The sequence below is a fragment of the Macaca mulatta genome, chromosome 6 (assembly GCF_049350105.2).
Source record: "Macaca mulatta isolate MMU2019108-1 chromosome 6, T2T-MMU8v2.0, whole genome shotgun sequence".
In the NCBI taxonomy this organism is placed as follows: domain Eukaryota; kingdom Metazoa; phylum Chordata; class Mammalia; order Primates; family Cercopithecidae; genus Macaca; species Macaca mulatta.
In genome coordinates, this window is record NC_133411.1 from 44628726 (window position 1) to 44653163 (window position 24438).

Sequence of the window (24438 nt, forward strand, 5' to 3'; positions counted from 1 at the left end):
CCACTGCACTCCAGCCTGGGTGACAGAGCAAGACCTACTCTTAGAAAAAAAAGAAAAAAAAAAAAAAAGGCCGGTCGTGCTGGCTCAAGCCTGTAATCCCTGCACTTTGGGAGGCCGAGGTGGGCGGATCACGAGGTCAGGAGATCGAGACCATCCTGGCTAACATGGTGAAACCTCGTCTCTACTAAAAATACAAAAAAATTAGCCGGGTGTGGTGGTGGGCGCCTGTAGTCCCAGCTACTCGGGATGCTGAGGCAGGAGAATGGTGCAAACCCAGGAGGTGGAACTTGGGCAACAGTGCGAGACTCTACCTCAAAAAAAAAAAAAAAGAAAAATGTAAACCTTTACCGGTTCTGCATACTTTGTGGCTTGTGCTCTCTGCTTTCTCTTCTCTAAGGTTCCAAGGTATTTTCTCTTCTCTATGGAATTGGTCAAAACTACTTTATCAGGCCATCTCCAAAGATTCTAACCTGCTGTCAGTTGGCAACACTTGGGTCAAGGGTCAAAGGCACACTCCTGTGGTATGTCAATGTGGGGGAGGGAAGAGAATAGAGTGGGGTCATGAGGTCAGTATGATTAGTTATGCTTAAGCACCCACCCAAGTCTATCCCACTATCAGAAAGCTGTGATGTAGCAGACATTCCGTGTTACAATATTACACTACAATGTTCAGTAGTGAGCAACACATTATCAAGTACCTGGCTGAAGTTAGATTGCATGAGTTGTAGTAAACCAAGTCAGCATGCTTCCATAACTACTTCAAAGACATGTGGCCTAAAGTAGAACCGGGAGAAGCCGTCTTCATAGACTATTCTGGATTGACTAATTGTATGATACACGAGGAAGTGCACAGTAAATTACACTGCACTGTATTGCACTGATGGGTGCCTGAACTTATACCACTGTACAGGTAGGGCCTTGGCAGAGTTAAATGCACCCAGCACAGGGCTGATGAACTTGGTGATGAGAGACATTTAAGAAAAATTAAAGATATTAAGGCAGAGCAGCTGGCTCAATTAAACAAAGAGTGGGCCGGGCGCGGTGGCTCACGCCTGTAATCCCAACACTTTGGGAGGCTGAGGCGGGTGGATCACAAGGTCGGGAGATAGAGACCATCCTGGCTAACACGGTGAAACCCTGTCTCTACTAAAAATGCAAAACATTAGCCGGGAGTGGTGGCGGGCACATGTAGTCCCAGCTACTCGGGAGGCTGAGGCAGGAGAATGGTGTGAACCCGGGAGGCAGAGCTTGCAGTGAGCCAAGATTGTGCCACTGCCCTCCAGCCTAGGTGACAAAGTGAGATTCCATCTCAAAAAAAAAAAAAAAAAAAAAAAGACAGAGAGATGAGGAAAATGAAGTTAAAGAAGCAGGATGGGCCTGGAGTAGTGGTCTTCAAAATATCATTCCTGAACAGCAGCACTGACATCAATTGGAAATGTGTTGGAAATGTAAGTGATTAGGACCTACCAAATCAGAACTCTGGGGATGGGTCCCAAACAGTCCAAGTTTTAACAAGCCCTGAATGTGACTGTGATGTATGGTAGACTTTGAGAACTACTGGTCTAGAGAAAGGAAACAAAGCTTAAGATCTCAGAGGTGACCAGTATCATCTAAGATAGAGGTGCAGGGGCCCACTCTACTGACAAATGGCTGATGTGATGTGGCAATGAGGGTTGTGGCATAGAATAGGAGAATGCACAAGTCCAGGTTTCAGGCAGGTCATCTATAACTGGGAAAGATAAAAGCAAGGGTTGGAATAAAAGGAAAAAGGGGATCCTTTTTGCTCATATCATCAAAGAAGGGGAAAGTGAGTCTTAGAAGGTGAGGAGAATTTGAAGTGAGCAACATAATGAGCTATCAAACGAAAAAGACTGAGAACTCTGACAGTGATGAGCAAAGACCAGTTGGTTAAATGGGCCAAACTAAGTAATCATTCCACCAGCCAAAAGAAACAGGAGCCAAGGGTGTCTGCCTAAGGGACAGAGTGGGAAGGTTGCTGCCTCAGAGGAGAAAGGGCCAAGTTAAAGAGGTGAAAATAAAAAGGGAATTTTGGCCGCATGGTGGCTCATGCCTATAATCCCAGCACTGTTGGGAGGCCGAGATGGGTGAATCACTTGAGGTCAGGAGTTCGAGACCACCCGGGCCAACATGATGAAGCCCTGTCTTTACTAAAAATACAAAAATTAGCCAGGTGTGGTGGCAGATGCCTGTAATCCCAGGGTGAGGCCGGAGAATCACTTGAATCTGGGAGGCAGAGGATGCAGTGAGGCGAGATCATGTCACTGCACTCCAGCCTGGAGTCTCGACACAGCGAGACTCCATCTCAAAATAAATAAATAAAATAAAATAAATAAAAAAGGGAGTTTTTACCCATTTACAACAGGGATTATTATTATTATTATTATTATACTTTTAAGTTCTAGGGTACATGTGCACAATGTGCAGGTTTGTTACATATGTGTACATGTGCCATGTTGGTGTGCTGCACCCATTAACTTGTCATTTACATTAGGTATATCTCCTAATGCTATCCCACCCCCCAATCCATGACAGACCCCAGTGTGTGATGTTCCCCACCCTGTGTCCAAGTGTTCTCATTGTTCAATCCCCACCTATGAGTGAGAACATGCGGTGTTTGGTTTTCTGTTCTTGCGATAGTTTGCTCAGAATGATGGTTTCCCGCTTCATCCATGTCCCTACAGAGGACATGAACTCATCCTTTTTGGTGGCTGCATAGTATCCCATGGTGCATATGTGCCACATTTTCTTAATCCAGTCTATCATTGATGGACATTTGAGTTGGTTCCAAGTCTTTGCTATTGTGAATAGTGCTGCAATAAACATACGTGTGCATGTCTTTATAGCAGCATGATTTATAAGCCTTTGAGTACATGCTCAGTAATGGGATGGCTGGGTCAAATGGTATTTCTAGTTCTAGATTCTTGAGGAATTGCCACACTGTTTTCCTCAATGGCTGAACTAGTTTATAGTCCCACCAACAGTATAAAAGTGTTCCTATTTCTCCACATCCTCAGCAGCACCTGTGGTTTCCTGACTTTTTAATGATTGCCACTCTAACTGGTGTGAGATGGTACCTCATTGTGGTTTTCATTTGCATTTCTCTGATGGCCAGTGATGATGAGCATTTTTTCACGTGTCTGTTGGCTGCATAAATATCTTCTTTTAAAAAGTGTCTGTTCATATCCTTTGTCCACTTTTTAATGGGGTTGATTTTTTCTTGTAAATTTGTTTAAGTTCTTTGTAGATTCTGGATATTAGTCCTTTGTCAGATGGGTAGATTGTAAAAATTTTTCTCCCATTCTGTAGGTTGCCTGCTCACTCTTATGGTAGTTTCTTTTGCTGGGCAGAATTTCTTTAGTTTAATTAGATCCCATTTGCCAAATTTGGCTTTTGTTGTCATTGCTTTTGGTATTTTAGTAACAAAGTCCTTGCCCATCCCTATGGCCTCAATTGTATTGTCTACGTTTTCTTCTAGGGTTTTTATGGTATTAGGTCTAACATTTAAGTCTTTAATACATCTTGAATTAATTTTTGTATAAGGTGTAAGGAAGGGATCCAGTTTCAGCTTTCTACTTATGGCTAGCCAGTCTTCCCAGCATCATTTATTAAATAGGGAATCCTTACCCATTTCTTGTTTTTGTCAGGTTTGTCAAAGATCAGATGGCTGTAGATGTGTGGTATTATTTTCGAGGGCTCTGTTCATTTCCATTGGTCTATATCTTTATTTTGGTACCAGTACCATGCTGTCTTGGTTATTGTAGCCTTGTAGCATAGTTTGAAGTCAGGTAGCGTGATGCCTCTAGCTTTGTTCTTTTTGCTTAGGATTGTCTTGGCAATGCGGGTTCTTTTTTGGTTCCATATGAACTTTAAAGTAGTTTTTTCCAATTCCGTGAAGAAATTCATTGGCAGCTTGATGGGGATGGCACTGAATCTATAAATTACCTTGGGCAGTATGGACATTTTCACGATATTGAGTCTTCCTATCCATGAGCATGGAATGTTCTTCCGTTTGTTTGTGTCCTCTTTTATTTCATTGAGCAGTGGTTTGTAGTTCTCCTTGAAGAGGTTCTTCACATCCCTTGTTAGTTGGATTCCTAGGTATTTTGTTCTCTTTGTAGTAATTGTGAATGGGAGCTCACTCATGATTTTGCTTTCTGTTTGTTGGTTATTGGTGTATAGGAATGCTTGTGATTTTTGCACATTGATTTTGTATCCTGAGACTTTGCTGAAGTTGCATCAGCTTAAGGAGATTTTGGGCTGCGATGATGGGGTTTTCTAAATATATAATCATGTCATCTGCAAACAGGGACAATTTGACTTCTTTTTTTCCTAACTGAATACCCTTTATTTCTTTCTCTTGCCTGATTGCCCTGTCCAACACTATGTTGAATAGGAGCGGTGAGAGAGGGCATCCCTGTCTTGTGCCCGTTTTCAAAGGGAATGCTTCCAGTTTTTGCCCATTCTTTATGATATTGGCTGTGGGTTTGTCATAAATAGCTCTTACTGTTTTGAGATACGTTCCATCAATGCCTAGTTTATTGAGAGATTTTAGCATGAAGGGCTTTTGAATTTTGTCAAAGGCCTTTTCTGCATCTATTGAGATAATCGTGGTTTTTGTCTTTGGTTCTGTTTATATGATGGATTATGTTTATTGATTTGCGTATGTTGAACTAGCCTTGCATCCCAGGAATGAAGCCAACTTGATCATGGAAGATAAGCTTTTTGATGTGCTGCTCGATTTGGTTTGCCCGTATTTTATTGAGGATTTTTGCATCGATGTTCATCAGGGATATTGGTCTAAAATTCTCTTTTTTTTTGTTGTGTCTCTGCCAGGCTTTGGTATCAGGATGATACTGGCCTCACAGAATGGATTAGGGAGGATTCCCTCTGTTTCTATTGATTGGAATAGTTTCAGAAGGAATGGTACCAGCTCCTCTTTGTACCTCTGGTAGAATTCAGCTATGAATCCGTCTGGTCCTGGACTTTTTTGTTTGGTAGGCTATTAATTATTGCCTCAATTTCAGAGCCTGTTATTGGTCTATTCAGGGATTCAACTTCTTCCTGGTTTAGTCTTGGGAGGGTGTATGTGTCCAGGAATTTAGCCATTTCTTCTAGATTTTCTAGTTTATTTTCATAGAGGTGTTTATAGTATTCTGATGGTAGTTTGTATTTCTGTGGGGTTGGTGGTAATATCCCCTTCATCATTTTTTATTGTGTCTATTTGATTCTTCTCTCTTTTCTTATTTATTAGTCTTGCTAGCAGTCTATCAATTTTGTTGATCTTTTCAAAAAACCAGCTCTTGGATTCATTTATTTTTTGAAGGGTTTGTTGTGTCTCTATCTCCTTCAGTTCTGCTCTGATCTTAGTTATTTCTTGCCTTCTACTAGCTTTTGAATGTGTTTGCTCTTGCTTCTCTAGTTCTTTTAATTGTGATGTTAGGGTGTTAATTTTAGATCTTTCCTGCTTTCTCTTGTGGGCATTTAGTGCTACAAATTTCCCTCTACACACTGCTTCAAATGTGTCCCAGAGATTCTGGTATGTTGTGTATTTGTTCTCACTGGTTTCAAACAACATTTTTATTTCTGCTTTCATTTTATTATGTACCCAGTAGTCATTCAGGAGCAGGTTGTTCAGTTTCCATGCAGTTGAGTGGTTTTGAGTGAGTTTCTTAATCCTGAGTTCTAGTTTGATTGCACTGTGGTCTGAGAGAGAGTTCATTGTAATTTGTGTTCTTTTACATTTGCTGAGGAGTGCTTTATTTCCAACCATGTGGTCAGTTTTGGAATAAGTGTGATGTGTTGCTCAGAAAAACGTATATTCTGTTGATTTGCGGTGGAGAGTTCTGTAGATGTCTATTAGGTCTGCTTGGTGCAGAGCTGAGTTCAATTCCTGGACATCCTTGTTAACTTTCTGTCTTGTTGCTCTGTCTGATGTTGACAGTGGGGTGTTAAAATTTTCCATTACTATTGTTTGGGAATCTAAGTCTCTTGGTAAGTCTCTAAGGACTTGCTTTATGAATCTGGGTGCTCCTATATTGGGTGCGTATATATTTAGGATAGTTAGCTCTTCTTCTTGAATTGATTCCTTTAGTATTATGTAATGGCCTTCTTTGTTTCTTTTGATCTTTGTTGGTTTAAAGTCTGTTTTATCAGAGACTAAGATTGCAACCCCTGCTTTTTTTCGTTTCCCATTTGCTTGGTAGATCTTCCTCCATCCCTTTATTTTGAGCCTATGTGTGTCTCTGCATGTGAGATGGGTCTCTTGAATACAGGAAACTGATGGGTCTTGACTCTTTATTCAATTTGCCAGTCTGTGTCTTTTAATTGGAACATTTAGCCCATTTGCATTTAAGGTTAATATTGTTATGTGTGAATTTGATCCTGACATTATGATATTAGCTGGTTATTTTGCTCGTTAGTTGATGCAGTATCTTCCTAGCATAGAGGGTCTTTACAATTTGCCATGTTTTTGCAGTGGCTGGTACCGGTTGTTCCTTTCCATATTTAATGCTTCCTTCAGGAGCTCTTGTAAGGCAGGCCTGGTGGTGATAGAATCTCTCAGCATGTGTTTGTCTGTAAAGGATTTTATTTCTCCTCCACTTATGAAGCTTAATTTGGCTGAATATGAAATTCTGGGTTGAAAATTCTTTAAGAATGTTAAATATTGGCCCCCACTCTCTTCTGCCTTGGAGAGTTTCTGCTGAGAGATCTGCTGTTAGTCTGATGGGTTTCCCTTTGTGGGTAACCTGAACTTTCTCTCTGGCTGCCCTTAACATTTTTTCCTTCATTTCAACTTTGGTGAATCTGGCAATTATGTGTCTTGGAGTTGCTCTTGTTGAGGAGTATCTTTATTGCATTCTCCACAACAGGGATTCTTAAGCCTACCATGAAAGAAAGCTGGGCTTGGGGGATGAGTAGAACATAGTTCAGTGGTAGAAGTTGTCCAGAAGCCAGCATGAATAACACAACTCAAGATAAGAGAATGGTAGACTGGGAGGCTGGATCAGTAAAACAGCAAAGAGACAAACACTAGGTGAAGGAAGTTATTCTAGAAGATGGAGAAAAATGCACACGTGCAAATAAAGTACAATCTATCTTTCAAACACAATGTTGTATTGACACAAATTCTTTCATTAGAAGCAAAAAGAAAGTGCAGGCATGGGGAGGTGGTTGCTGGTTTTCCAGACATTGCAATCACAAATTTTGGGGTCCATTTGGAGCAGGAGTCCCCTACTCCTGGGCTGTGGACAGGTACTGGTCCATAGCCTGTTAGAAACTGGGCCACAGAGCAGGAAGTGAGTGGTGGGTGAGCAAGCATTATCACCGGAGTTACACCTCCTGTTAGATCAGCTGCAGCATCAGATACCCATAGGAGCAGGAATCCTATTGTGAACTGCGCATGTGAGGGATCTAGGTTGAAAGCTCCTTATGAGAATCTAATGCCTGATGATCTGAAATGGAACTGTTTCATCCCAAAACCATCCGCACCCCCACCCCTCCCCTACCATCTGTGGAAAAATTGTCTTCCACCAAACTAGTCCCTCCAGGCTCTGGTGCCAAAAGGCTGGGGACTGCTGATTTAGAGGACAAGGAAGATTTCTGATGGTAGAGGTAGGAACCAAGATGAACCCACACATAAAATGTGCAGTATTGTTTAAGCAAGGAGTTATGTTCAAAAGTGCATTCCCATTCTACTAAAGGAAAGTTAGGACAACCCAAAAAATGCCTATGTAGCATTCTTATTTATTTTATTTTTATTTTTTAAGACAGTCTCCCTCTGTCACCCAGGCTGCAGTGCAGTGGCACCATCTCAGTTCACTGCAACCTCTGCCTCCCACGTTCAAGCCATTCTCTGCCTCAGCCTCCCGAGTAGCTGAAACTACAGGTGCACACCCAGCACGCCCAGTTAATTTCTGTATTTTTAGTAGGGACGGGGTTTCACCATGTTGGCCAGGTTGGTCTCGAACTCCTGACCTCAAGTGATCTGCCTGCCTCAGCCTCCCAAAGCGTTGGCCTCGGCCTCCCAAAGTGTTGGGATTACAGGCGTGAGCCACTGCGTCCTGTCACCATGTAGCATTCTTAAATAAGGCCCTATATTTTTAATAATATTTATTTGTTTAATATGAAGAAAGAAAAAGTAGAAAAGGTTTTGCAATTTAGTCTGGAATTGTTACACAAGATACAGACTTTATTTCCACGGATTTCTAAAGTCAGATGCTTAAAAAAAAACTCTAACCAAATTTACCCCCACTATATAATATTTACCATTATACCAACCAAATTTATATAATAATTACTCTTGAAAAATAAGTAGACTGTAATATCTAGTCAATTGCAAAATATAATAGATTGCAACCAAATTGTTAACAACAAGAAAAAAAAACTCCCCTAAAGAACTTGAACCTTCATAATAATTTATACAGAATTCTGTTTAACTTAATATACAAGAAAATCTGCTGTGGATAAGGCATTGCTTTATGAACCCTCCATCCTCCCTCAGAGAATAAGGCACACCAATCATTAGCACTATAAATCACAAAACTGTAAGAAAATCTGAAGACAGCAGATGCCTCATATGCCACAAAGAAAAGCAGGTAACTTTAGGGCACTAACTTTAATAAACTGTGCAAATATAAGATGTATAGTAACTAAATTTTCCTTCTCTAATAAACAGGAATCATTTTAATAGAAGATCAACCTGAAAGAAAAAGGAAAAAGCAAATTTCCTAAAACTTTATTTTGAAAAAAATATACGCTGTCTTTCAGTATCAGGAAGATTAAAAAATTATTTAACTAGTAAAATATTTTAGAATAGTATATAAACAAACTGATAGCAACTAAAACAATTTTAGTGGTACATTCAGGAATTTACATTTGAAATGACATTACTGGTCATTATTTTTTGTATGAATTCAAATGTTATGGTTATGATCCAAATATCAGTATTTTGTTAATGTTATTTATTAACAAATATTAAATTTACCTATGTTTTTCAAAACAGTTAAAACACAACACATGAGATTTTAGGCTAGAGATACTAAAAAAATACTAATTCAGTAAACTGTTACTATAGTCAACATGTTTTAATAATTTCCTAAATTAATTTCTGAAATAATAAGCTAGATCTAATGTTAGCTACCAGATATTATAATGATGTGTCACAAGTGCTCTGAAGATTTTGCCAGCAATCATAACTCATAAAGCATTGTGCAAATTAAATTTCAGTCAGGATCAACATATATGAAAATAAATGCATGTTAGCATTAACTATACATTTGTATAGTTAAATGATTGATATCATTTATTTGGCGATTTCACTATTTCAATATCTCAAGAAAATGTGGATCCAAATATAATGTTAACTCTTTACAAATTAGTTACCCTAAATTTGAACTGTTTTTCACTAGGAAATGGACTAAATTCCAGGTATATTTCCAGAAAATGAACAGGATGTTAATCTAACAGAACTACTAGTAAAACCAGACAAACAGAAAAAAACAATAAAAACATATTGTGGAATAAATGAAACTCCAATATTGTACTAGAGTTGTCATAGAAGAGAGAAGTAGAATAATAACAAGTATAATTTTTTAAAAAGTTGTACATGCTTCCTGAGAAAGAGGATTCCAGAATTATAATAATTAAATAATATAAACACCTAACTGTGTTTTTAAAAATTAACTTTAATGTTGGCTACTCTTAATTATCATCATCTGAGCCATTTGCTTCTCTAAGACTGCTGTGTGGTTACCTCAGACATCAATACGAACTCCATGTTTTGAAGACATCATTTGTCTGGTTCCTGTTAAATACATAATGAATGAACAGATGTGAGGTAAAGATGATGTGATTATTACATAAAGCCAGAATGGCAAAGGAGAAGTTTTTCCAAATGGGCATATCCACAAACCATGACGAATCCCATCGCGGATATGGTGTGAAGTCCAGGATATAAATAACATCCAAGGAAGAAAGCACCATGAGTCTTTGAGCTTGAAAAGGTGCATAGTAAATTTCAGGGTCAGAACCACAACAGGTATCACAGTAGAACAGTGAAGGAAAGGTCTTCGCGGAAGAGTCAAAGCAGCCTGAGGGAGCAAAGTAATAGCGAGTATCATTTCCCTTCTAGCAAAACAAAATTTTATACATGCTTCTTAATATTTTAAAATATTTTCCAGAGTCTATTGGACATGCAAAAGAAACATGTTTTATGCCACTTCAGAATACATATACCAAAATTATATATATACACACACACACAAACATATATATATATATAAAGACTATAAAAGTGTGAGCAGGATATCCTTTACATTAAAAATAAAATCAAGTTCTCAGGAATATGGTGATTAATTTTTTAAGTGTCCCATTATTTGCTTAGAAAATTCACAATATGAATATAATTTATATCCTAAGTGTATGGTTTGTGTAATTTGAAGTTTTATATAATTATCCACGGTCTTTAAGAGCACTGAAAAGATATCTCACAACCAAATAAAATATTAGTTAATGAAGGCAAAAGAGGGAAATATTTTTGTTATATCCATTTTATATTAGCGATAAACACTTTTGGAATTTATTTACAATATTTAGAAAAACTATATTATTTTAAATACATATTCTAAAATTGAGTTAAATAAACTTCAGTAAATTTCTTTCTTTTTTTTTTTTAGATGGATTCTTCCTCAGTTGCCCAGGCTGGAGTGCAGTGGCGCAGTCTTGGCTCACTGCAATTTCTGCCTCTTGGGTTAAAATTCTTTAGCCTCAGCCTCCTGAGTAGCTGGGATCATAGGCACCTGCCACCATGCCCGGCTAATTTTTGTATTTTTAGTAGAGATGGGGTTTTACCATGTTGGCCAGACTGGTCTCGAACTCCTGAACTCAGGTGATCCACCCACCTTGGCCTCCCAAAGTGCTGGAATTACAGATGTGAGCCATGACGTCCGGCAAACTTCAGTAAATTTCTAAACCACTACCAAAAAATATACTCAATATCTGAACCAATAAAAATTTCAGGCTTAATCCCTGAATGATTCATGAGTAGGGTTTTGTTCCCACCTGCTTTAAAGACTAATTTGCAGCAAGACAATCCCTAAACAAAAATAAAGCTGAGAATAGTGATGATTGTCTAAATCTGAATCTCTGCACATATCCTCTAAAAATATTTTAAAACATGAAGGACAAATAAAACTACATAAAATCTTAAACCCTCAGCATAAATAGAAGCCAGAGAATGCCCATATTTGAAATTACCCATGAGTATTAAAATAAACACCAGATCAGTGGGTTCTCTCTCAAACACTTCCATCCAAGTCAGGAAAAACTATATTGAAGAGGGAAGAGGGGAAACCTAAGATTGATCTAAAATTATCACTAGGAAGTTCAGTTTAAGTGTGAAAATACTGTTGATCTAAAATTATCACTAGGAAGTTCAGTTTAAGTGTGAAAATACTGAAGAGTGTCCTAGTAGGTCAGAGCACTAACTGCAGGGAAAGGTCTTAAAAGTGGACCTTCAAGACTCTGAAAGGTATTGATTCTGGGGGAGATGATGGTAAGAAAGGGAGAGACACCCTTTGGAGACTAGACGGTGAAAAGGAAAAGTAGTAGTAAAAGGAAGAAATGTAGTTTCCTGTCCAAAAAACAAACAAACAAAAATCAGACAGTGTTCCCACCACATGAAAAAAAGTTACTCATTAAAGAACCGTACCTTGTCCCACTGTCAAATCAGACCACCCTTGAACAAGGAATTCTATAGACCCTCTCCTCAAACTAGTATTCTTTACCTCTCACCTATGGTCTGAACATCAAAGAGTCTATTTTACACTCCTCTTTCCTTGCCTCCTCCTCCACATTTTGTTTTACTTCTACTTCATCAGAACATGTACCATTTCTGTATTATTATTCTACTTTTGTCTTCACCTTTGTTTTTAAATTCTATATCCACAATATGTTAAGTTCATCATCGGTCCTTTTGCCAACACTGCCTTAACCAAGAATATGTTAGAATAAATAATCATGTAATATCATGAAATAAAGTGATAAAAGAGAACAAATCTGTAAAAAGCTAGTATAGGAGGAAAATAGAAAACAGAATAAAAATATCAGGCCAGGTGGGATGGCTCACGCCTGTAATCCAAGCACTTTGGGAGGCTGAGGCAAGCTGATCACCTGAGGTCAGGAGTTCGAGACCAGCCTGACCAACATGGAGAAACCCTGTCTCTACTAAAAATACAAAATTAGCTGGGCGTGGTGGCATATGCCTGTAATCTCAGCTAATCGGGAGGCTGAGGTAGGAGAATTGCTTGAACCTGGGAGGGGGAGGTTGCAATGAGCTGAGATCACACCATTGCACTCCAGCCTGGGCAACAAGAATGAAACTCCGTCTAAAAAACAACCCCCCCCCCCCACATAAAAAAATCTCTTGAACCCTGTTCCTAGTAACAAATACAAAAAAAAAAAATTTTTTAAAAACTACACAAAACATAAGAAAATTGTATCACAAGACTCCAAACTAAATTAAATCTCAAACAACCATATGGGGACATAAAAAAAATCTTGAATCAGAAGTTCAAAAATGGAAAAAAAAAGATTTTAAAAAAGATAATAATTGATTAAACTCAGTATGGAAAAAACCAAAAACAATCTAATAAATGACTATATTGTAATGTGTCCAAGGGAGAATAGGTCAAATGAAAGTTTAATAAGGTGCATTGAAAAAATTAATACAAAAATTAGCTGGGTATGGTGATGCATGCCACCATATCCCAGCTACTCAGGAGGCTGAGGCATGAGAATCCCTTGAACATAGGAGGCAGAGGTTGCAGTGAGCTGAGATTGCACCACTGCACTCCAAACTGGGCAACAGAGCAAGACTCTGTCTCAAGAAAGAAAAGAAAAGAAAAAAAATGCAGGAAACTAACCAAGAAAATAAAAATAGTATGAGGAAAAGAGTAAAAACAGTCAGGTAGAAAATGGCTGAAATAGAATACAGGCAAAAAGAAACAACATATGTATAATTGAAGTCCCTAAAGAAAAACAAAGGAATAGAATGGAACCAGTATTTAAAGCTATGATCTAAGAAAACTAAAAATAAAAATGCGAATCTATTTCAAGAGCCCATCTTAAAAAACTGACTCGATAAGCTTCAAGACAATTTAGTAGAGCTGTTACTGTAATAATGATAAAAGAACAGTTTTTAAGGCCTCCACGCAAAAGGTAAAATAACTTGCAAAGGCAATAGTATTACACTGGCATCAGATTTCTCCCCCCAACAAAAGCACTTTTATGTACTATAGTAATAAAGGTTTAGTTTATAATCCATATTAGTAAAATATAAATCATAGAACTGATTGGAAAGACTGGCGACACTTTTAATAGGAAGTACAACATTTTCAATAGGATGGGATTAAGGAGCCTATGGTAATCACTACTTGCAAGAAAGCAATAACCTGATGTTGAGTTATGTTCTGGATATATTCACAGCCATACTGATTCTTTACATTCTTATTTGTGAATTAACATCTATTTATATTAATAGCTGCTAAAAAAGAAACTGGAAATTCTTGTTGTTTGCTGATTTCTAAAATATCAATGTAGCTTTTTTTTTTTTTTTTTAGACAGAGACCTGTGCTGTCTCAAAGCCCAGGCTGGCGTATAGTGGCACAATCTTAGCTCACTGTAATCTCAAACTCCTGGGCTCAAGTGCTCCTCTTGCCTCAGCCTCCTGATTAGGTGGAACTATAGGCCTACACCACCATGCCTGGCTAGTTTTTTTTTTTTTTTTTGTAGAGATGGAGTCTTACTCTGTTGCCCAAGCTGCTCTTCAACTGCTGACCTCAAATGATCCTCCCATCTTAGCCTCCCAGTGTTGGGGTTATAGGCATGAGCCACTGTGCCTGGCCTTTGATTTTTTTATTAATAGAAAAATGATGAATAATGAAAGAAAATGGAATTATGGAATCACAGAAGTAAAAATAGATCACTGCCATGAACACTTATTCAGGTTTGATATTTATTACTGATAATCACATACCACCTTATGGTGAATGTAAAATATTTTAATACTTAATTCAAAAATAATGATTAATACTAGCACTATGCTGTACTTTATGTGCACTATCTCATTTGATCCTTATAACAACTCTATATGGTAGGTAGCATTTTACAGCAGAGGAGACTGAGGTAGTGAGGCTAGTCACTTCCCCCATACTGTGCAGTTAATGAGTGACATAGCTGGGATTTGATCCTGGTTCTGTCTAACTCTATAGCTCATATTCTTAACAATAGTGCTTCTAAGTGAATTAAAGGATAAATATGCTATGCAGCCCAAATGCTTTTAAAAATTATAAAAGAATAAATTCTAGATGAATACATTTATGAATCACATATTTTATAATGCTTCATAACTTATCCCAATCTCTAACATTTATTGTTTTTTCCTTTTTTTTTTTTTTTTTGGAGACAGAGTTTCGCTCTTTTTGCCCAGGCTGGAGTGCAATGGCATGATCTCAGCAAATTGCAACCTACGCCTCCCAGGTTCAAGCAATTCTCTGGCCTCAACCTCCCAAGTAGCTGGGATTACAGGCACTTGCCACTATGCCTGGCTAATTTTTTTTGTATTTTTAGTAGAGACAGGATTTCACCTTGTTGGCCAGGATGGTCTTGATCTCTTGACCTCGTGATCCGCCCGCCTCAGCCTCCCAAAGTGCTGGGATTACAGGCGTGAGCCACCGCGCCTGGACCATTTACTGTTAATATTTACCAGGCCAGGTCACTTATCATGCTTACTTAAGCCTCACAACAACCCCACAAGGTAAGTAATGTTATAATACACATATTACAGATGAAGAAGTTAAAACTTAAAGAAGAAAAGGGAACTTAATTAAACTGAAGAGCTTCTGTACAGCAAAGGAAATAATCAACAGAGTAAACAGACAACCTACAGGATGGGAGAAAATAGGGTTCTTTTGCCAAAGGGTTCATATCCAGAATCTACAAGGAACTCAAACAACTCAACAAGAAAAAACAACCCCATCAAAAAGTGGGCAAAGGACATGAACAGACATTTTTCAAAAGAAGACAAATAAGCAGCCAACAAACATGAAAAAACGTTCCATATCACTAATAATCAGAGAAATGCAAATTAAAACCACAATGAGATGCCATCACATACCATCAGAATGGCTATTAACAAAAAGTCAAAAACCAACAGATGTTGGCAAGGATGCAGAGAAAAGGGAACACTTATACATTGTTGGTGGGAATATAAATTACTGAAAACAGTATGAGATTTCTCAAAGAACTAAAAGTAGAACTACCTTTTGATCCAGCAATCCCACTACTGAATATCTTCCAAAAGGAAAATAAGTTATTATATAAAATAAATCATTGCCAGGCACACTGGCTCATGCCTGTAATCCCAGCACTTTGGGAGGTTGAGGCAGGAGGATCTCTTGAGCCCAAGAGTTTGAGACCAGACTGGGCAACATAGGGAGACCCTGCCTCTACAAATAATTTTTTAAAAATTAGCCTGGCACGGTGGCATGTGAACTATGGCCCCAGATACTCAGGAGGCTGAGGTGGGAGAATCGCCTGAGCCCAAGAGGTTGATGCTGCAGTGAGCCGTGATCACACCACTGCACTCCAGCCTGGGCATCACAGCAAGACCCTATCTCAAAAAAAAAAAAAAAAGAAATCATTATATAAAAAATGTATGCACTTGTATGATTATCACAGCACTATATACAATAGCAAAGTCATGGAATTAACCTAAGTGTTCATCAGTGGATGACTGGATTAAAATGTGATATATAATCACACCATGGAACACTACTTGCCCATACAAAAATCATAAAATCGTGTCTGATTTTATGGATGGAACTGGAGGCCATTATCCTTAGTGAAATGACGCAGAAACAGCAAGTAAAAAACCACGTGTTCTCACTTGTAAGCGAGAGCTAAACAACGGGTACACATGGACATACAGAGTAGAATAATAGACATTGGAGGGAATACTACTTGGCCATACAAAATAATGAAATCATGTCTTTTACAGCAACATGGATGGAACTGGAGGACATTATCCTTAGTGAAATGATGCAGAAATAGTAAGTTAAAAAACCACATGTTCTCACTTGTAAGCGAGAGCTAAACAACGGGTACACATGGACATACAGAGTGGAATAATAGACACTTAAGACTCCAAGAGGTGGGAGGGTGAGAAGAGGTGAGAGATAAAATACTATTTGTATAGCATTAGAGTGATGGGTACACTAAAAGCTCAGACTTTGCCACTATGCAATACATACATGTTATACAACTGTGCTTGTGGCCCTAAATCCATAAAAAATTTAAAATAAAACTAAAAAAAAGGAAAGTACTCTGCTAACACCAAAAAACCAGGATTCAAACTCAAGTCTTCTTATTTCAATATTAAACAAAATGATATGTTAACTCTACCTATAGCACAAAATTTTGTCTTTAATTAGCAATTACTGATTCTTTACTGATTAAATTTCTAAATAAGTGAAACAATTTCTGAGAAATACCTCGTACCCAACATATAATAGGAAAAAGTGAATATTTCTCATTCACTTTTCTCATATTTCCTGAATATCTACTAGGTAAGCCAGGCATTGTTCTAGGCTAGGGGTGAATGAAACAGAAAGTCCTTGCTCTATGAATTTAGATTTCTTTCCTGAAATGTTTATAGATCATAAACACATAAAATGTAGGCAAATCTTCTGACATTTAGAAAATATTATCCGAACCAACATTTTAAGTTTAGTTCATTTGTGAGCTATATAACTAAACTTCTGAATGCCTCAATGAAATTCCTCAATTTCTCCACAAGGGACTGTGTTCTAGCCAGTCCAATTGAAATACACGCCTTTGGCCCCAAAAGGGACTGGGGGAATTAATCTGTTCAAGTCATTCCTCAGGACTGGGAATCATCTTAAAGCTATTCAACTTTTATGGAGTACTTAGGAGCTGCATACTAACTGTAAAACATAAAGAATAAGGGGGGAAATATTAAGTGTGCTCCTGAAGAAAGTACACTGATACAAAAAGAACTAGGACAGCCTTGAGAATGACCCCTGTTAATTTAAGCCGGGTTGCTAATACTTTCTTCAAGACCTGGCTAAACACATCCTCTGTAAGCCAGCCCTGAACTCTTTAGGTACATACAGTTCATGGGTCTTTGCTCTATGTGAATCCATAGCAGTTTGTGATGGCAAATAATTTGATTAGCAACGTATTTGTGTGCATCTTTAGGGAAGTACTAAGTGATCAAAAAGGTTAAATGAATGTGTTTCCTATTTTAAGACAAATCCTCTCTAGTTCTAAATGATGCTGTAAAGATTAGCAAAATAGTGCTAAGGAAATTAAAGACCAGAAAAATTAAGCCTATGCTTTTTACCTTTAAAGACATGGATCCAGCTAGAAAAAAGTGGTCTACATCAATAACAGAGGCTAAAAATCCAGCTAAAATGATTTCTCCGAAGTCAGTCTTCTTCTTGATTCCAATGACTACTGCCCATGACCACATGCCAATTACACAATGTACGGCATTATCTGAGACAGCACGAAGCCAGTCATTTTGCTGAATTGTAGAAAACTGAAGAAGTCTGTCAGCTACAAGGCAAAATACCCCCAGACCAAGGCTGGAAATAAGAGATTCAGTGCTACAAGTCTGCAGTAAAGCATGGGTCTTTTCAGTCTCGGATGCCATGACAAACAATATGTTAGTATAGACTAAAAGCCATCAGGAATGAACAGTCTATTCTTGTTTACATTGCCAGCACCCTAAAGGAGAAAGCAGAGAAAAATATGAATGAAGATTATGGACTGCCATATAATATTTAAACAAAACAGTATCAGCAATAATTTCTCACATATAAGACCAAGATGTAAATACTGGCAACTTTTACATGTTATATATAATATGCCGCATAGCCTAAGGAGAATAGATTAGTTGTTTTTTTTTTTTTTTTTTTTTTAGGAAAAACAGGGTACATGGTATATATCAAGGAGAATTTCAGAAAGCCCACCAACTGCAATTTATTGCTTTAAGTCATCAAATAGTTCTTTCTCTCAGCTGTGTGTAGTACATGGTAGTGAATATCCATTGGGTTTGTGTACTCAACAACTACTTTCCGTACTTCTGACAACAGTAATCCCTTCCTTTGGGAAAACTTTCTCACATTAAACTCCAGAGCTCACCAATTAGAGTTTTCCATTTCCCTAATAATGATGACTAATTTAGTAATGAAAGTGGCCCAGGCTGAGCTAATCAGATTCCTTTCCAAAATTTTTCTTAGTGGAGCTGGTAGAGAAAGTTCCTCTTCTTGGAGACCATGGACTCCACTACATGAAATAGCCTAGGAAAATAAAATCCCAGAGAGACACAAAGGAGAAAGACTAATAGAATCATGAAGACAGTGAGTACTTACGTTGAATGTCTAAAGGTTCTCAGAGCTACCCTGGATCTTGCAGCTCACCCTCCACTTTGATGAGCTACCCCAGTATTTTCCCAATAAATCCCCATTTCATTTCTGTTGCCTTGAACCAAATAACCTTAACTCATATAAAAATGCAATCATAATTCTATGCTGAGTTCTCACGTGGCACAGAATATTGACATTATTTACCTAGCTAGAAAATATCTGTCTACCTAAAGTGTGACACATGAAGTTTTTTCTTTTACATTGTTTTGTTTTAATCCTGAGACTAAAGAATAACTGATTTATTCATAATGAATCAACTTCTGTTCTGCAATAAAAACTATGCATAGCTCATTATATATATTCTAAAACTGCAGAGGACCTAGAAGAATCAAACAAGTTTGAAAAACAGAAACTAAGTTGGAGGACTACCAATACCATCTTATTTTAAGTTTTATTATAAAGCTACAGTAGGCTGGGCACAGTGGCTTACACCTGTAATCCCAACACTTTAGGAGGCTGAGGTAGGAGGATCGCTTGAGGCCAGGAGCTCGAGACCAACCTGGGCAACATAGGGAGACACTGTTTCTACAAATAATAAAAAATTAGCCAGGCGTGGTGGCACATGGCTGTAGTCCCAGCTACTTGAGAGGCTGAGGTGGGAGGATCGCTTAAGCCCTGGAGGTTGAGGCTGCAGTGGGCTGTAATCGTGCTACTGTATGCCAGCCTGGGCAATACAGAGACCCTGTCTCCAAAAAAAAAAAAAAAAAAAAAAAAAGCACAGTAATCAAAACAGTGTAGTACTGGTATAGTGACAAACATACAGACTAACAAAACAGAATACAGAGTGGGATCAGAAATAGAACCAAACATACCTAGTCAATTTTATTTTATTTTTTTTGAGATGGAGTCTCACTTTGCCACCCAGGCTGGAGTGCAGTGGTGTGATCTTGGCTCGCTGCAACCTCCGCCTCCTGGGTTCAAGCAATTCTCCTGCCTCAGCCTCCCAAGTAGCTGGGATTACAGGTGCCCACCACCATGCCTGGCTAATTTTTTTTTTTTTTTTTTCAGTAGAGATGGGTTTTACCATGTTGGCCAGGCTGGTTTCGAACTTCTGACCTCAAGTGATCCACCCACCTCAGCCTCTCAAAGAGCTGGGATTACAGGCATGAGCCACTGTGCCTGGCCAATTTTTTAAATTTGAGACAGAGCCTCACTGGAGTTTAGTGGCACAGTCATGGCTCACTGTACCCTTTACCTCCCAGGTTTAAAAGGTCCTCCTACCTCAGTCTCTTGAGTAGCTGCAGCCACAGATGTGTGTCACCATGCCTTTTTTTTTTTTTTCAAAGAGACAAGGTCTCCCTATCTCTAGAGAGGCCTCAAACTCCTAGCTGGTCTGGAACTCCTGGCCTCAAGTGATCCTTGGCTTCCCAAAGTGCTGGGATTACAGGCATGAGCCACCAAGCCCAGCCTGGTCAAATAATTTTTGATAAAGGTGCAAAGATAAATCAGTGGAGGAAGAATATTCTTTTCAACAAATGGTACAAGAACAAATGGATATCCATATGCAAAAATCATAAAGCTGAATCCATATCTTACTCCACATACAAAAATTATCTCAAAATGAATCACAAACCTAAATGTAAATAAAACATAAAAAGATACAATTTCTGGAAAAAAACCATAAAGTATTTTTGTCTCCTTGGGTCACGCAAAGAGTTATCAGATACAATACCAAAATCTTGATCCACTAAAAAATTGGTAAGTTGAACTTTATCAAAATTAAAAGCTTCTGGTCTTTGAAAGACAATGTTAAGAGAAAGAGAAAACAATTTTTAAATCTTATATCTGATAAAGGACTTATATCCAGAATATATAAAGAGCTCTCAAAACAGAGTAATAAAAAAAAGACAATACAAAAATGGACAAAAGATGTGAAAATGGGTACTTTACCATGTGTGATATATAGATAGACAATAAGAATAAGAAATATGTTCATCACCATTAATTATTAGGGAAATACAAATTTAAAAACTGAGATATCAAACACACCTGTTAAGATGACTAAAATTAAAGACTGACAATCCCAGATATTGACAAAGATGTGGAACAACCAGAACTCATACACTGCTGGTCAGAATGAAAAATAGTATGACTATTTTGGAAAAACAGTTTTCCAATTTCTCAGAAAGTTAAACGTACTCTGACCATATAACCCAGTCATTCCACTTCTAGATATTTTCCCAAAGCATATGTGTACACAAAGGCTTACACATGAATGTTCATAGCAGCTTTATCTGAATTTGTTCCAAGTTGGAAACACTCAAATGTCCCTAAACATGTGAATATACAAAAGGTAGAACAAAAAGGAACAAACACATGATACACATAAAAACATGAATGAATCCTGAAATAATTATAGTAAGTGAAAGTCGTCAAACAAACAAAAAGTACACAGTTAAAACCCAGAGAACTGTGCAACACAAAGGATGTACCCTAATGTAAAGTATGGACTTTAGTCAATAATAACATATCAATATTGGTTCACTACTTGTATCAAATATACCACACTATTGCAAATGTTAATAATGGGGAAAATGTATGCAGGGCAAAGGGCATCTATAAGAATTCATTATAATATTGGCTCAATTTTTCTGTAAACCTAAAACTGCTGTTCAGGTTTATGTATTAGTTTGTTCTTGCATAGAACTACCTGAGACTGGGTAATTTACAAAGAAAAGAGGCTTAATTCGCTTACAGTTCTGCAGGCTGTACAGGAAGCATGGCTGAGGACGCCTCAGGAAATTTATAATCATGGCGGAAGGTAGAGGAAGGAGTCACGTCTTACATGGCCAGAGTAGAAGAGTGAAGTGGAAGGTGCTACACACTTTAAACAGCCAGATCTCGTGAGAACTCACTCACTAACATGATAACAGCTAGGGGGAAATCTGCCCCATGAACCAGTCACCTCCCACCAGGCCCCTCCTCCAACACTGGGGATTACAACTTGACATAGGATTTGGGTGAGGACACAAATCCAAACCGTATCAGTTTATAAAGTCTATTAATTAGAAAAACTTACAAAAACTTAAAAATAAAGCCAATTTACTTTTAAAAATTAGATACATGAACCACCAAAACAATATTATAAATGTAGGTAATAGATGTACTGTAGTTCATTATATTGTTCTCTATTTTTCTGTATGTTTGAAATTTTCATTTAGAAATTTTTAAATTAAATTTATTTATTTTGAGGACAGGGTCTCACTGTGTTGCCCAGACTGGAGTGCAGTGGCTTGATCTTGGCTCACTGCAACCTCGACCTCCTAGGCTCAGGTGATCCTCCTGCCTCACCTCCTGAGTAGCTGGGACTACAGGCATGAGCCATCATGCCAGCTACATGTTTCCATTTATATTTATTTAATTTAAAAAATTCTTTCTTTCTTTATTTTTCGAGACAGGGTCTTGCTCTGTTGTCCAGGCTGGAGTACAGTGGTGTGAATATGGCTCACTGGAGCCTCTATGCCCTGGGCTCATGAGATCCCCCTGCCTTAGCCTCCTGAGTAGCTGGAACCACAGCCACAGGCCACCATGCCTGGCTAATTATTAGATTTTTTTGTAGAGATGGGATTTCACCATGTTGCCCAGGCTGGTCTGGAACTCCTGGCCTCAAGCAATCTTCCCACCTTAGCCTCCCAAAGTGCTGGGATTACAGGCGTGAGTCACTGAACCTGGCCTAGAAATATGTTTTTAAAAAGAGTACATAGTATAATTCTACTTACTTAAAATTCTACAAAATACAAACTAATTTATAGTGACAGAAAGCAGATCCATGGTTTCCTAAAGACAGTAGAGGCAGGAATGATTAAAAAGGAGCATCAGGAAACTTTGGTAAGGGACACATATGTTCATTATCTTGACTGTGGTGATAGTTTAATGGTTCACAGTTTCATACATATGTCAAAACATATCAAACTAATATTTTAAACATATACAGTTCATTACATGTCAATTATACTCCAACAAAAATGTTAAACAGTTAGGAACATACATTGATTATAAAACAGCAGGCTTTTGTTTAAAAAGGAGAAATATGAAAACAAGAAACTATGGAAATGAAAAAGTTGATTATCCAAATAAAAACTCAGTGCAAAGTCTACTATACACTGAAGCAATGCATAGTGGCATGAATCTTTCAAACATCAAAATTAGTAAATGAGAACATTTGCAAAGAATTTTTCCAAAGCTTAAGGGGAAAATATAAGACAAAGCGTTGGGCATTGAAAAAAAATTTCCAAAAATAAAGAGAAAAGCTTTAGGGTTTCTATGTCAAAAAAAAAAAAGTTATCTTCAAAAGAAAGAGAATGTGATTATCATCAACCCTAAATGTCAGAATATTGTGAGGTAACACTTACAGAACTCTGAGAGAAAAAGATCATAGACTGCAGCATTCTATGCATAGCTAAATTATGGCACCTATGTGGCAACTGTGAATTTTAGAAGTTTTGCCTTAGAAATTATATACTCATGTATTATTTTGGGGGTAGGGGAAACTGAGTAGTAGAACTTCTCAATCTCTAGCAGGAAGGGAGACAAATAAAGAAAATTTGATCAATACAGCAAGACAGAAAAGAAAAAAAGAAAATCTTACTTCCCGCCAGTTCACCCTCTACTCTGCAAGACGCAATAGGGACCAAATAAAATACAAATACCACAACAAATGTGAATGTATTAAATTTCTCTATAAAGAGACAAACATAATCAGATTGGGGTAAAATAAAACATCACTAAGTTTTTGTTCAAAACAAAACACCTCAAACAAAAAGTCTTAACAATATAGAAAATAAAGAGATGAGAAAATATATGTCTAAGAAATACAAACAAAATTAAGTAGCAATGGTAATGTTAACTGCAAACACAGAATTCAAGGTAAAAATGATGAATTAGAACTGAAAGGGATAAAATATTCACATCGCAGTAAAGTTCTATGGGGTAAGAGGATGCTTACATGTCAAACAACATAGCAGTAAAAAATTAAGTGGTCAGAAAAAGGTATAATCTGAATAATATAATTTATAAATTTTATTTCATACTCAGGTGTACAACTTCATATGCTATGAAGCAGTGGTCCCAATCCTTTTTGGCACCAGGGACTGGTTTTATGGAAGACAATTTTTCCATAGACTGCGGAGGGGGATGGTTTTGGGACGACTCAAGTGCATTACATTTATTGTGTACTTTATTTCTATCATTATTACATTGTTATATATAATTAAATAATTACACAACTCACCATAATGTAGAATCAGTGGGACCCCTTAGCTTGTTTTCCTGCATCTAGACAGTTCCATCTTAGGATGGTGGGAGATAGTGACAGATCATCAGGCATTAGATTCTCATAAGAAGCACGCAACCTAGATCCTTGCATGTGCAGTTCACAATAGGGTTCGCTCTCCAATGAGAAGCTAGTGCTGCCACTGATCTGAAAGGAGGTGGAACTCAGGCAGTAATGTGAGTGATGGAGAGTGGCTGTAAACACAGATGAAGCTTCACTTGCCAGCCTGCCGCTCACCTCCTGCTGTGCGGCCTGGATCCTAATGGGCCATGAACCCATACTGGTCCATGGCCTGGGGGTGGGGACTCCTGCTATAAACAACATACATTCTTTTCAAATGTTCATGGAACCCCTATAAAAGTTAACCACATATTTGAATTAGAGAGGCAGAGCAAAACAGCAGAATAGAAGGCTCCATCGATCATCCCCAAACACATGTTAACAACTAGCTACATAGAAAAAAAACACCTTCATAAGAACCCAAAATCAGGTGAGACTCATAGTACCTGGTTTTAACTTCACACCACTGAAAGAAGCACACAAGAGGTAAAAAACAAACAAACAAACACAAAAAGGCAAAAACAGTCCTGAGTCACTAACGCCACCCCTCCCCTACACCCCAGAGGTGGCAGAGTGGGG

At 37.9% G+C, this 24438-nt stretch overlaps 1 protein-coding gene across 6 annotated transcripts in view; it reads right to left on the bottom strand.

The window, feature by feature from the left end:
- Nucleotides 1-8188: 8188 nt before the first annotated feature.
- TMEM267 (transmembrane protein 267) overlaps nt 8189-24438 on the bottom strand; it is a 43597-nt gene continuing 27347 nt past the window's right edge. For 5 of the 6 annotated variants that reach the window (XM_078004730.1, XM_015139993.3, XM_078004728.1 and 2 more), the window contains 2 exons: nt 17441-17826; nt 8189-10109 (listed from right to left, as the gene is read on the bottom strand). In XM_078004730.1, the coding sequence (XP_077860856.1) occupies nt 9774-10109; nt 17441-17752 (648 nt within the window). In that variant the 5' untranslated portion in view covers nt 17753-17826 and the 3' untranslated portion in view covers nt 8189-9773. The remainder of the gene's footprint in view (nt 10110-17440; nt 17827-24438) is intronic. The other variant, XM_078004732.1, reaches the window with a different exon arrangement.